At 37.0% G+C, this 11,234-nt stretch overlaps 1 protein-coding gene across 1 annotated transcript in view; it reads left to right on the top strand.

Moving 5' to 3' along the window:
* The first annotated feature begins 408 nt into the window (after positions 1–408).
* RGS12 (regulator of G-protein signaling 12) overlaps positions 409–11,234 on the top strand; it is a 73,494-nt gene continuing 62,668 nt past the window's right edge. The window contains exon 1 of the mRNA XM_009328817.1: positions 409–2,328. Within this exon, the coding sequence (XP_009327092.1) occupies positions 472–2,328 (1,857 nt within the window). The 5' untranslated portion in view covers positions 409–471. The remainder of the gene's footprint in view (positions 2,329–11,234) is intronic.

Genomic DNA, 11,234 nt, shown 5'->3' on the forward strand with positions numbered 1-11,234 from the left:
TGGTATTGCAATGGTGCAGCAAGCCAGAAGTTAGCTGAATAAGTAGGTAACATGCTGGAGTTGGGGGAGATGTAACATGCTGTAGTATAAAAGCACTGGCTGTACATCAGAAGACTTAGATTCTGTTCTTAGCTTTGCCATTCAGTTACTTTGCCATTTTGGACAGCCACTTCATTTGCATTTGCTGCTGCTTTCTCATCAGTAAAATTTAGACTGTGGTATCTGTTCTTTTCAAATTGTTTGAGTGTTGTGTTAATTCTTTAGCAATCATTTTTGGTAGACTTCACTGGCAATATTTCTGAACAGTAAAGGGAATACTGGGTACTAAAATCCTGAAATATGACAGAATTAAAATGTCTTTTTTTTTCTTTCTTTCTTTAGAGCTTCATCAGATGAAGGAGTGAAACTGTGAAACATGACAAAAAAACTGGACTAATTAAAAGTTTTCCTATTTTAGGAAAAAACCTCAAAATGTATAGACCAGGGGAAACGGTCAAACGTCGACTCAACATGCATGCTCCTCCTCGGATAAGAACTGTGGAAGTTGCTAGAGGAAGAGCAGGTTATGGGTTTACCCTTTCTGGACAAGCTCCTTGTGTTCTTAGTTGTGTTATGAAAGGAAGCCCTGCAGATTATGTTGGACTTAAAGCAGGAGATCAGATATTTGCAGTTAATGAAATCAATGTGAAAAAAGCCTCTCATGAAGATGTAGTGAAACTTATAGGAAAATGTTCTGGAGTCCTGCACATGGTCATTGCTGAAGGGATTAGTCATATAGATTCATGTTCAAGTGATGAAGAAGTTGGTTTTTATGATGGAAAGGGGTGGCTGAAGCCCAAACCTGACTCTAAAGCTCTGGGTATAAACAGGGCAGAGAAAGTTGTTGAAGAAATGCAGTCTGGTGGCATTTTCAACATGATCTTTGAGAATCCTACTCTTTGTGCTGGTAGCTCAGATAATTCTGCACCAAAACAAAGATCATTTTCAGATTCTGCTGCTATTAAATTTGAAACTGGAAATGAAAGTGTAAGCAATCCAAACCTACTGTCAAAGGAAGAAATATCCAAAGTCCTGAATGATGATTCAGTTTTTAGAATTGGACTGGAGAGTGCAGAAGACTTTGCATTAGATGCAAGCATTTTAAACGTTGCCATGATTGTAGGTTACCTAGGCTCAATTGAACTTCCTTCAACAACCTCAAATTTGGAAAATGAGAGTTTGCAGGCTATTCGTGGATGCATGAGACGTCTGCGGGCAGAACAGAAAATCCATTCACTAGTGATGATGAAGATAATGCATGACTGTATTCAGCTCTGCAGTGACAAATCAGGTGTACTGGCAGAATATCCTGCAGAGAAACTGGCATTCAGTGCTGTTTGTCCGGATGATAGAAGATTCTTTGGACTAGTTACAATGCAGACAAATGATGATGCAAGCTTGGCTCAGGAAGATGAAGGGGTTCTGAGGACATCTTGCCATGTTTTTATGGTGGATCCTGAATTATTTCATCATAAAATTCACCAGGGCATAGCAAGACGTTTTGGACTGGAATGTACAGCAGACCCAGACACAAATGGCTGTCTAGAGTTTCCAACATCATCTCTACCTGTTCTTCAGTTTATTTCTGTCCTGTATAGGGATATGGGGGAATTGATTGAGGGAATGCGTGCAAGGGCTTTTCTTGATGGTGATGCAGATGCTCATCAGAATAATAGTACAAGCAGTAACAGTGATAGTGGAATTGGAAATTTTAACCAAGAAGAAAAGAATAATAGAGTTCTGGTGGTTGATTTAGGGACCAATCCGAGTAAACACATTCCTAACAGCATATGGGACAATCCAGTAGGAAGGGGACAAAATCAGCCTGCTTCTCATTGGAATGGCTTCTGTCATGAACAAGAAGGAAACATTCCTTTAGAAGTAATTCAGAATGATAAATCCCAAAATGTTAACAAACACTTAAGTCCTTCTGCTCGTATTGAAGTGCCACTGGTTTCCTCCCGAAATTCAGTACCCCCATCAAAGAAAAACGCTGCAGGCATAGGCAGTCAAAGGTGGTTGCCTGTGCATGTTTTACAAGAATGGCAGCATGGAAATGCTAGCGACCAGGAGTCGTACACTGATTCTACGGATGGCTGGTCAAGTGTTAACTGTGGAACTCTTCCCCCGCCAATGAATAAGATTCCAGCTGACAGATACAGAGTCGATGGCAGCTTTGGTCAGCCGCAGTTAAAATCTCATAAAAATGAATGGTCTAAGAAGATGTTTTGCATGCAGAACAAATTTGGCCCTCCGCACAGTATTAGGAAGTCTAAAGAAGATAAAAAGGTAAGAATATGTTGATATGGGTTCCTAAAAAAAAAAAAAAAAAAAAACACCAACCAAACCAAACCCACCCAAAAAACCCCAAACCCAACAGCCTATGGCATTATTACACCATGATATTTGCATACTAAAATTTAAACATATATTATATCATTTACAAAATTTCAGATGAAGAAAATAATATGGTTCTTCTTTGCAGAGGCTTTGCATATTCCTGTTTAACTGAGTGCAGCTCTGGAATTGTACTTTTGCTGGAAGTGTTGTCTGTTAGAGCTTTCTCACATTTCTTCTTGTCTCTTCATTGTTTCCAAATGTTGCAGTGGCATTGCAATAAAAGGAGACATGACATTCTAGCAACTTCAATTCCTTCGGACCTCCAGCAGCAAAAGAATGGAAACAGTCTGGATCTTAAGTCTGGTTCCTTTTTTATAGAAGGCTGGCTTGCAAATGTTATTATTTTAGTGATATCTATTTTTATAGATATGTAGTCTAATCATTAATTGAAAACTTGTGTTACACACTTTTAACTTCAACTGAATAAGACAATTTTATTATAAAAATTCACTCCAGCAAACTCTCAATACAAGTAGTGTTAAACCTACATAAAAGGATAGTAGTTAGTGGTGGTTATAGTGTCCACTATTACGTCACAAATCTAACATTCTGGCAGCAAGCTGTAATTCAAATTTTATTCCAAATTACTGCTTCATCTACTTGTTTTGTCTACTACTAGGCTTCTATAGACCAAAATGAGAAGATTAAAAAAAAAAAAGTGTGGGAGGGGTATCCAACATAATTACATACCGTTCCCTTTGTCACAGACACGTTTTGCTGTTGAGGGAACTAATCTCATGGGAGTCTGTTGTTGATAACTTGGATTCTACTGAAGTGGAGGTCATTGGTCTTACACTAAAAGAGGTAGTAGCAGAGTTCTATCTAAAACATTTGCTGACTCCAGGCAAAGACAGAACCTTATACTGCAAATTAATCTTCAAGAACCATTGTCCTTCCATGATTGATTCAAGTGTCCATCATGCTATCCAAATCTGTTTTTGAAAAAAATGTTTTTTTCACCTGATTAAAAATATCCAACTGCTGCTCAAGTGGATGACAGTAGAGATGCATTAGTTGTTTCACACTGTTATAAACAAAATTTTTTGCGTTGGTGTGACACTCAGGCATAGACTTTTTGGGGATTAGAATGCAGAACTTCAGAACATTCTGGTTTTGGTGTGGAAAAAGAAAGTATTTTTTATTGCTTTTCTTGCACTGTGAAACCAACAACTTTCACATACGTTCTTTTGTATGCTTTTTGTGCTGAAAATAAAAAAAGAATGAACTAGTATATATAATAGTTATACACTAGTGTATTTTTAAGGTGAAGTGACTGCTACAGGTGGCAATATTTTCCAGACCCACAATAATGTATTAAATTTCAAGTGATCTTAAATACAAGGTGATTCACATTTTTCAAAAACCAAACGAATTATTCGAACAGAAACACTTAATTTGTAAGCATTGCCCACCCAAACACCTAACAATCAATTCTGTCTGCTACCCTGAAGACTACATGCTTCCTGATCTCTTTGCTGATGGACCAAGGAAAAGGCCTCTTCAGATGCAGCACCTGGTGCTGATGCATTATGGATGTTGGTCCCAAGTGCTCGTTGGGAACAGGACCAGCTGCCTGGGATGCTGTTGAAATTCCTTCAGGGTCTCTGCAACAAGTTTGTGGCTGCAGTGTTGTCCATGATAGTAACACGGCTTAGATTTTTTTTCCGAGATTTAAAACTAAAAAAAATATTTTTGAAATGTTTGAAACATTTATTTCATGGAAGTCAAGAATATACTAATGAAAATCTCTCAGAAAATTTTACACTTTGAGATGAAAGATGTTCTCTATGTGAGTAAACAGTAATAGTATTTCACCGACTGTATCGTTCAGATCAGCATATACCAGAACATATGTTCCAACACTAAATACCTCAATTAATCTTCCCTTTTAAGCCTATTTACTAATAAAATACACATTCTGTTCTTTGATTAATAACAAATTTGTTTGCAAGACACGTTTAAAATGTTCCTACATGGCTTTAGCATTTAGTCTCATTAAGGCTACAGAACCTCTTTTGCATTTTAATTTTGTTTGTCAGTATTATTGAAGGCTATTGAAACTGATGAGAAAAGCTCGTGAAAGTCTTGAAATCATTTGCAAGCGTGAGTTGCAAGCACTTAGCATTATTCAGAGTAATTCATAAAGATGAAGTAGTACTATGTTCTCATCTTAAATCTTTAATGAAAATAGTCAGGGGATGTCGTTATTGATGAACGTACCTCTGTACTTCTTTAGGTACTGCAGAAACAGGGAAAATCTATGGTTTTGCATATTAGAGCACTAACTCGCTTTCATAAGCAAATGATATTCAGAAAGTCAGACTCTCTTTTTTGCTTTGTGTGAAGAGAAGAGGTAAGACTGTCTATTCCAAAACGTATTCAGATGGGTTAGATGCTGTGTTCTAGAAGACTATACATCCTCAGCTTCCTGTGACCTTTTTAAATAGTAAGGACTGATTTTACACAGCATGCTCAGACACATTCCAGTCATGGAATAAAGTATATGAAGTGGCCACGTGGGATTACATTCATATTTTTACAACCTAGTGGCTGAGTCTAATGCTTCATTTGGCAGAGCAGTCCTTAAATTGCTTTTTAATTAAGGTGGGGTTTTTTTGTCTTTTACATTAATACTGAAGGGGTAATGTATCCTACAAGTGGGAATGTGCAGAAGCCACTAGAGGGAGAAAGGGTTACCAAAGCTAGAGTTTTTTTTGTGATGGACTTTGCACATCCATATTACATACCGTCTTCCTTGGAGGTTTCATTACACAGTGGGGAAAAGACATGAGTTCCTGGATGCAATTCTGATCTAGCAGAACTGCTGTGCAGCTAAACAGTGATGATCACAGCATGTAATACAGGAAAATATGCTGTACTGCACAGTGCTAGTGGGGGGTAAGAGGGGGCATAACCTCTTTCCCGGTTTTCTAGCTTCGCTGATAAAACATATGTGAATTGTACGGAGCACAAGAGCAGATGTGAGAAAGCTCTAGTGGACTTATCTATTTAAAATTGCACTTTCAGAATTGGACCTGGCAGGTGTTTCTTGTGGGTAGGAATAGGTATGGCATTTCAGACTTCAGGTTACAAGGAAGTAAACATGTTTTCTGAGCTTTGTTTTCCTTTTAGTGTTGTAGTCCCTTTAATGATGAAGTTTTCAGCTCACAAATTAGAATTGTGGTTAATTTTGTAATAGTTGGCAAAAACACTTTTGAAATATTAATATTCTTCACACTGCTACAAAGCATTTTAAAGTTCAATATAAGTGTGAATAGTTGAAAAAAATTAAAAACGCCTAATTTGATTAAATGTTACAGATAGCATGAGGTTTTTTGTTTTGCTTTAAAATGTTGTAAGGAATTTCTCCCTAAATTACTGAACTCATACATTCACAATTGCTGAATGTGTATTTTTTGTTTTTTAATCTTTGGCTTTTAAGATGGTTGTCGTACACAGGAAGAGGAGAACCAAATCAGGGAAATTTTGGTTCTATTCCACCTCTTCTGACTGACATTTACTGGAAGGTATCTCTGGCCCTGTGCACCTCTAAAATTATTTCCTGTACTGATCTTCATGTTTCCCATGTTCCTTAAAAGTTTCATGTGAACAGATTTCTATTGAAGCATCTTATGAGACTTTTTTGGGGGTCTCTTTGACTAGTGGAAGGCCTGATGATGTTGCTGAAATTCTCTGAAAAGGAAGATTATGGAAGGTGGCTTTGAATCTCAGAATGACTAAGGATGATTTCTGGCAGCAAGGAGCTTCTGAATTGCTATAAGACTGATACTGGTTAGGGGTGTGTGGTCTAATGAGGTCTATGAGATTAGCAGATGAAGAGACTGATTATGATTTCAGTGGGAATGGAGTAATTCCTGCTTTTTCATTTGTTATTCCTTTTGCACTGTATGATCTTTGCTGTTGCACTGTTATTTCCACCTTCTTCAGCATCCCACTAAGTTCCAGTCACTTACCTACTCACCCTTTTGCATGATTTTGGGTTACGCAAAAGAAAAGCACCATAAGCAATATGAAAACATCAGGGGATGTTAGGATTGGCAAGGGACTTGAGAAATTGCTGAACAGGGAAGCATTCCTTTCCCTCTAGACTAAATTAATATAATACATTTGATTTTGTTCAACCCTCACTCCCTGTTTTCGGGCTAGCGCCTGGCCAAAAATATGTCTACCCGTTACTGTTTTAAATTAAGTTTTACTGGGAAGATACTCCTTTTTCCACTGGAAAGCTTCATAACAGTCAGTTTAGTCTTTGAATTTTCTCTCCATGAGGACAGGATCCTAGGCATTGACCTCTCACCATTCTTTTTTTTTTTTAAAAGGAAGTCTGTTTTAATATCGTGGAGGCGAGTATAACGTTTAAGATCACAAGAGGTTTTACAGCCTGAGCTTAATAACTGGTATTGGGGTAGTAGGTTTATTCCAAGTGAATATGACAAATCTATTAAAAAGTAATTAAAAAGCCGTTTAAAATTTTGGGTATTGATTTTTTGAAACCCTTTTCTGCTTCACATTTGTTGTAAGACTTCTATCTTGACCACGTTATTGTTTGTGCTCATGAAGAGTGTAGACCTTACAGGAAGAAAAATTAGATAATCTCATTGTCTGAGACTCACTAGATTCTGGTATTGCAAATACTTCTTTTTTTTTTTTTAATCAAAAAATGTATCAACTGCTTTGTAACCTTCATGACTTAAGCTACTGAAAATATTGTAAAAATGTAGAAGAGAAAAGACAGGTAAGCAGTACTGTGGGGTTCACTAATGCATCTTTCCTTGTTAATATATTTTCTAGGTTACTATTATTGTTACTCTGTTTTGATCAGAAGTTTAACTGTAACTACTTCAGAGTTGTCTTTGTTTCCAGAGCAAGTATTACTGAAAAAGATACGCTGTTCAAGTTAAAAATGGAATTTTTTTTTTGTGATAATTTGTAATTTGCTTCAAATCCAAGAATTGCAGTTTTTAATGTCGGTAACTGGATGGTGAACTAACTGAAAGGCAGATATTTTAGATGCAAAGATAATGTTGGCAAAGCTGTGTGGTTCACATATTTCTTTTTTGTTGTGTAATTACATATTTTTTTTCCCTTTCCTCTACAATTCTGTTTGCTCTCTAGCTTTAATTGTTCCACCCCAGCTGTTTATAAAGCAGAATTAATGGCAGCTGGATTGCTATTCTTATGCAGTACAATTTAATGTTAACCTTTGGAATTATAGGCTTTGATCTGATTTGAGATGTACGTATATACCTTAAAGAGAACTCAGCTGAAATCCCAAACACCAAGCTAGGTCTGAGAATGTGCTAATGCGAATTAATCTGCAAAGAGGCATTTATATGAAATAGGTCCTCTGATACATTTTGCTATGAGAAAATGAAAAGTAATTAAATGTTTAGTAATTTCATGCAGCCTTTCCATATGTATTGTAATCTCCTAAAATAACAATTTAAAAAAATGGTCAGTTCTAAGATCTTCAAAAATGTATGAAAAGCCAAAATAATGCTGGGTGGTTTTCTCTGAAAAATAAATTAGATAAAATCTGGACAGTAAATGTCTGTAGAGCAATGTTGACTGTGAAATTTTCTCATTTCAATTTTATGTGCTAGAGATTTAGAATTTTTCATTACACCTGAATTTAAATGTTTTCTGGATCAAGTGGTTTGGACTCCAATTGACATAATTAAGTATGCAGGCATCTAAGTATTTCTGAGCTAGTTTTGAGTTGCAAAGTCACAGGAGAAGGTAGCATCTTGAGAAACAATGAAAAAAATAGTGTGAAGAAAAATGATTAGGAAAGAAAACAATACATAATTGTACTTTCCATACAGTTTCATTTCATACCTGCTAATATTTGTCATGAGAAATACTGAACAATCTTACTCTCTTTTTATTTTCTCTTAGTCATTTTATTTTGTTTTAAACCTCAACCACCAATCATTTACTTTCCAAGCAGAAGTCAGCTTAGTCTCCTCCCATACAAAAGTATTTTCATAATTGTAATCTTCCTCCCTTAGTTGTACTGTATTACTTTTGGGATGGGTTGACCAGAACTATAAGCAGTTTTTAAAATGTGTGGGCAGGCAATGTATTCATAAAGCTTATTTCTTGATTTCTTTTGCTTTTCTGATGAGTCTTCATTTGCCTTTTTGATTGTTCCTGATTGTTGGGCCATACTGACTTAATGTTCCTAGCTAATGCCTACCTAATGTTCAAGATGATTTGGAACCAGTTGTTATGTGTGTACTTGTAATTTTCTCCACGTTTTCCCCTAGTGTACTCAGGTCTTTCTATTCCTCTGCAATTTCCAACTAATAGGCTTCCAACTCATACAAGATACTATTATCTAGTTATACTGAGAAAGTGATCTTACTATTCCATCTGCATTAATACCATCAAGATGTGTGGTTTTTTGTTTGAAAAGGGATTCGGATAGTACTGAAAGGTAGGTGGTCAGTGTTTTGTGCCTAGTAACCTTAGTGCAGGAGACAAGCAATAAATTTCATTTACTTGGATGTCCAGTGTGACAGGACAGCCTCTTTTCTATGCCTTCCCAGAGCGCATGGAGATCTTACATGAAATTTTACGTCATTCTTGATTATATTATGGGCCTAACTGCCATTAAAAATGCCACTGTAATGGTTAGAAGGCAGTGAAACATGTCATTATCATCTGATTAATAAAGAGGTATTATTAAAAGTGATCAAACCCATTGACCATTAATGGTGAATAATACCATTTGAATCCTTTGTCATACTGGTGCCAAAAAAACCCAAACCATTACAGTAATTGCAGTGTAATTAAAGCCTGTGGAAAAGCTGTCTGTAAAATTTGAATGATGCTAGACCTTTTTTAATTAACCCTCCCCTACCTCATCCAATTTTGTGAGGTGATGTCAATCCATGATGATGGCAGCAGCGCAGGGCAGCCTGAAGGGTGTTACTTCATTCCTTTTTTGTTCCATAGCACATGGAGCCCTCTCTATCAGCATGCCTACCTGTACCCCAGGATTTACCGCTTCTGTTCCTGTCATGGTCCAGGGGACTGGACCACAGCAAGCTCTTTTCCCATTTACCTCCAGATTCTTTTATCTCTTTATCTCCCCAGCATACCCCATTTCTCAATCCATCCTGTTCTCAGGCCCCATAGACCCTCGCTTTACAAGTCCTGCAAGTCTGCACTGTCAGATTTTGGGTGGAGAAGCATGTGATGCTGGCTGATAGGATGAGGGGTAAAGGGAGGTCGTGGCCTACAGTCTTGCCTGCTCTGCATTGCTGTAGTGGGGTGATCACTCAGCTAACAGGACCCATTATCAGAAGAATGGGCACTTAGGGATGGTAGTGGACAACAGAGGAAGACTAAGCCAAATGGTCCAGAGCAGGATTTGAGACTAATATTGATGACAGAATAATATTTGTAACAACTACTTTGTTCTATGATCCTCCAAGACTTGCAGTATTTTTTGAGATTTTGTGCACTGACTATATTGGCATTACTGTGGCATCCCTGTTTCCCATCTTTTTTCAGAAGCGTCTGAATTAGGAACTTTCTTTCTGAAGTCTTAAACCTGCATTTTTTGTAAAGATGAAACTGCCGCTCCAGACTGACCCTTCTGCTGTTTAACATCCGAGAGTAAATTTGGCATGTTTTGAATAGCCACAGAAGTTTCAAATTATATGATCTCTGTATCTGGGTTCCAAACTATTATGTACTTTACCATACAAAGTCATAGAGTCAAACCTAAAAACAGTGAGAGTTTTTAAAAGCTTCAATAGCTGGAAATAGGAGTTGGACAAATTAAAATTTGGTGATTTTATAGTTAGTATGATTAAGCTCTGTGACACATAGAACGTAGCAAATTCTGTATTAGTTGAGGTCCTTAAATTGAGGCCTTTTAAATGGTGCTGTTCCTTTTTTTTCTTTTGCGATAAAATCTGTGAATATAGCACCCTCCTTTTGTTACGTGCTTTTTAGAGGCAATTAATCAGAAATCAGTACTTGAGTTGACACTTGTACAGACACACATAGACATAGTTTTTGCTAAAAGAATCTAATTTATTGAATTTTTTAGTATAGGGAGATGCTTATCTGGGGAATTCACTCTCTGGAGCAGCATGGCCAGTTGCTGTCTGGGTAGTGATGGTTGTTTCTGTTGCAAGCGTGGTTTAGCTGGATTGTATAAGACTCCCCAAGCTGTTGTTCTGCTGAATTTTTGTAATCCAGCTGGCAAGCAGTCCTGTGTGACCATTGTAGCATGTGCGTGGTCCTTTTGTATTATCTTAAATGGTCAGGACAGAGGATAGTATACTTGTTCCACCTGAACAGGAGGAGGAAACAATATCTATAAAAATGACTACATACCAGTAACTTTTTTTGTTTTAGAGCTCTTATAACTTTGTTCATGACATTCAGTTACTTTCTTATGCTTTTTTCCTCAAACATTTTAAAAAATTATTTCACTCACGTGCCTGTGAATCTTGTGAGATTAGCTTTCATTGTGAAACAGTTTCGAAAGCATCCTTCTGTAAATGTAGATGATGAGGCTTCTCAGTGTTTTTTTAACTTTTTAGATTAGCTCCCTCCTTCTTATCTTTTACCTTTCCCTCTTCCTCTTCTTCCACACAGCAGCCAAAATCTCTATCCCATAAGATTCAGCCCCTTTAGTTTCCCCTCAAGGTAACAAACTGCAATGTGTTTTCCATGAAAAGGTTAAATTTGCTAGATGTTGTAAAGCTGGCCTAAGCCTCACAGTTTTTCTTTCTCCTTTTCTCCCCTTTCTG

Source organism: Pygoscelis adeliae, unplaced genomic scaffold (genome assembly GCF_000699105.1).
Source record: "Pygoscelis adeliae isolate BGI_AS28 unplaced genomic scaffold, ASM69910v1 Scaffold66, whole genome shotgun sequence".
In the NCBI taxonomy this organism is placed as follows: Eukaryota; Metazoa; Chordata; class Aves; order Sphenisciformes; family Spheniscidae; genus Pygoscelis; species Pygoscelis adeliae.